Source organism: Morone saxatilis, unplaced genomic scaffold (genome assembly GCF_004916995.1).
Source record: "Morone saxatilis isolate NCDOM2014 unplaced genomic scaffold, NCSU_SB_2.0 Contig20, whole genome shotgun sequence".
Classification (NCBI taxonomy): Eukaryota; Metazoa; Chordata; class Actinopteri; family Moronidae; genus Morone; species Morone saxatilis.
Window position 1 is genome coordinate 10,391,808 of NW_023339763.1, and position 2,267 is coordinate 10,394,074.

The 2,267-nt window shown below is 38.0% G+C and overlaps 1 protein-coding gene across 1 annotated transcript in view; it reads right to left on the bottom strand.

The window, feature by feature from the left end:
- LOC118331759 (actin-binding LIM protein 3-like) overlaps positions 1–2,267 on the bottom strand; it is a 19,301-nt gene that overhangs the window by 12,782 nt on the left and 4,252 nt on the right. Inside the window, exons 6-7 of the mRNA XM_035666830.1 lie at positions 1,263–1,332; positions 1,148–1,168 (exon numbers count right to left, since the gene is read on the bottom strand). Of these exons, the coding sequence (XP_035522723.1) occupies positions 1,148–1,168; positions 1,263–1,332 (91 nt within the window). The remainder of the gene's footprint in view (positions 1–1,147; positions 1,169–1,262; positions 1,333–2,267) is intronic.

The window sequence follows — 2,267 nt, forward strand, 5'->3', positions numbered from 1 at the left end:
ATTTATTGCTAATTAATGTGTTAGCATTAACAACTGTTAGAATGCTAACATGCTAAACTAAGAGGGTCAGCATTTAGCTTAAAGCACCCGTGTTTAAGTACAGCCTCACAGAGCTGATAGCTGTAGAATTTTTCATCTTGTTGAAATTTCAGCCCGCTGTACTGTACGTCAATACTCAATAAACAATATGTAACAGTAACAATAACAATAACAATATATCAAGCTATCAATAATAAATAAATGAAGCACAGTGTCACCACGTGTCCCTTAAAGCTTCACAAAAAAGAAAGTCCAGACTTCAAGTAATCAGCAGATGGAGCGTCTTTTCTCTTTGCTGTATTTAGCAGCCCCTTTACCTCTTTGAAAATCACTAACTGTATTTATGTTCATTGATACAGTGTTCCTCATCAGTTGTCTTATCTTGTTATTTTTGTGCACCTCCGTATATGGGTCGCCAGCTCTACCAACTGAGCTAACCGGGCATCCGTCTTATCTTGTTCTTAATGCCGTGTTCCTAATCAGCTAACTAACAAAATGATTTAAATGAGAAATCTAGCCCAAATCATGGATCATCATGCAAAAGAGAGCAAGAAGAAAAGAGACAGAAAAGACAGAGAAGTGCATACAGTAGTTTAATATTACAGTATTCTGTAGTACATTACACATTCAGTTTGCTTCACTTATTGTCTTATTATTTCTAATTCATTAATGCACATTTATTGAATACCCTGTGTGTACACATCAGTCACACTGCTTTGACAACACCGTGCTTTTGATTAATAACAAGACAGGTTAAGGAAGGTCAAAGGAGGACAAAGGAAAGAGGAAGGAGGAAACTTTTCTATAGAGCAAAAGAGGGAAGAGGGAATGAATGGAGGCTATTAGATAATACTTACAATAAACCACTAATGTCAGGATGTTATATACACGTGGATCTGATAATGATAATGAGTAATATATCCGCTCTGACTACACAGACACACACACACACACACACACACACACACTGACTATCATTTTCTTGGGCCTCGGGGTAAAGCAGGGCAACTGAATGGACTCAGTTAGCTGATCATGACTCTAATATACAACCACTATCAACACCATAAATCTGACCTGCACACACACACACAAACAGGCACACACTTACACTGAGGCACGGGGAAGTAGACTACACACGCAACAACCACACACACCCGCACACAAAATCAATACTGCAGACAGAAACCATGCGTGGTGATTCAGTGCACCCCCGTCCCACCCACGCTCAACTCTGCTGCCGAACAGATGTATGGCCTTGGACTTGAGATGCTTTATCTCCTGGATGAGGAGAATCTAAATGGTGCAGAGAAAAGGAATTCAATCCAAACCACTGCCCTGCACATCAATTCTGAGAAAATTAGCTGCCTGAAATTTGTCACAAAATAATGATTCAAATGTAACTCCTTGGTCTTTCTGTTTGGTAAAGAAGCCCCAGCTATGTTTACAGACTTTTATTTTTTCCCCTATATAAACTTTATGCCAATTGAGGTTAATCAGTGGACAAAACTGGCGTCCTTATGTTGACCACTGATATTCAAAAGAAGGGATGAAGGCAGCCAGTGAAATTTAGGGAAGCAATACTGGCATTTATGCTCAGGCCATTTGAAATTCTAAAGCTATAAAGCAGCAGATATTTAAATGTCCTCAGGCGTTTGGCTTTTTGCTGAATCATGCTGCCATGAGAGACAGCATACACAGCAGGCTAATGTTACCATTCAGATATGTACTATGATTTATTCCATCCCTTGAACCTTCTGATGTCTGGTGCCCTTCCTTTTAAAATTTACTGTAGACTTTAGGCGTGTGAGTCACTGTACGGATGAATGCAGTCAAACTACAATTAGTTTCTACTTAACAATAATATCTTGTTTAGCACCACTGATCAGTCACCTGTGGTCAGAAATACAAGATGGCTGAAAGTTTCAACCAACAAATATTTTCTGTCCACTGGATCAAACAAAAATTGTTAAATTACTGTAAGCACTAAATGAATGCTCTTCGCAATTTAGGACTGATACTGATATATTATTGACAGTATCACTGGCTATTTTTCTCAAAAGGCTTGATGGGATAAAAACTTGACTGGACCTAAAATTATAAGTTGATTAATCTATTACTTGTTCAAAAGAAAATTAACTGATAGCAATTATGAGAATTAAAGATCCAGCGTGTAACATTTAGGAGCATCTGTTGGCAGAAATTGAACATTATATTCATAGGTATGTTTT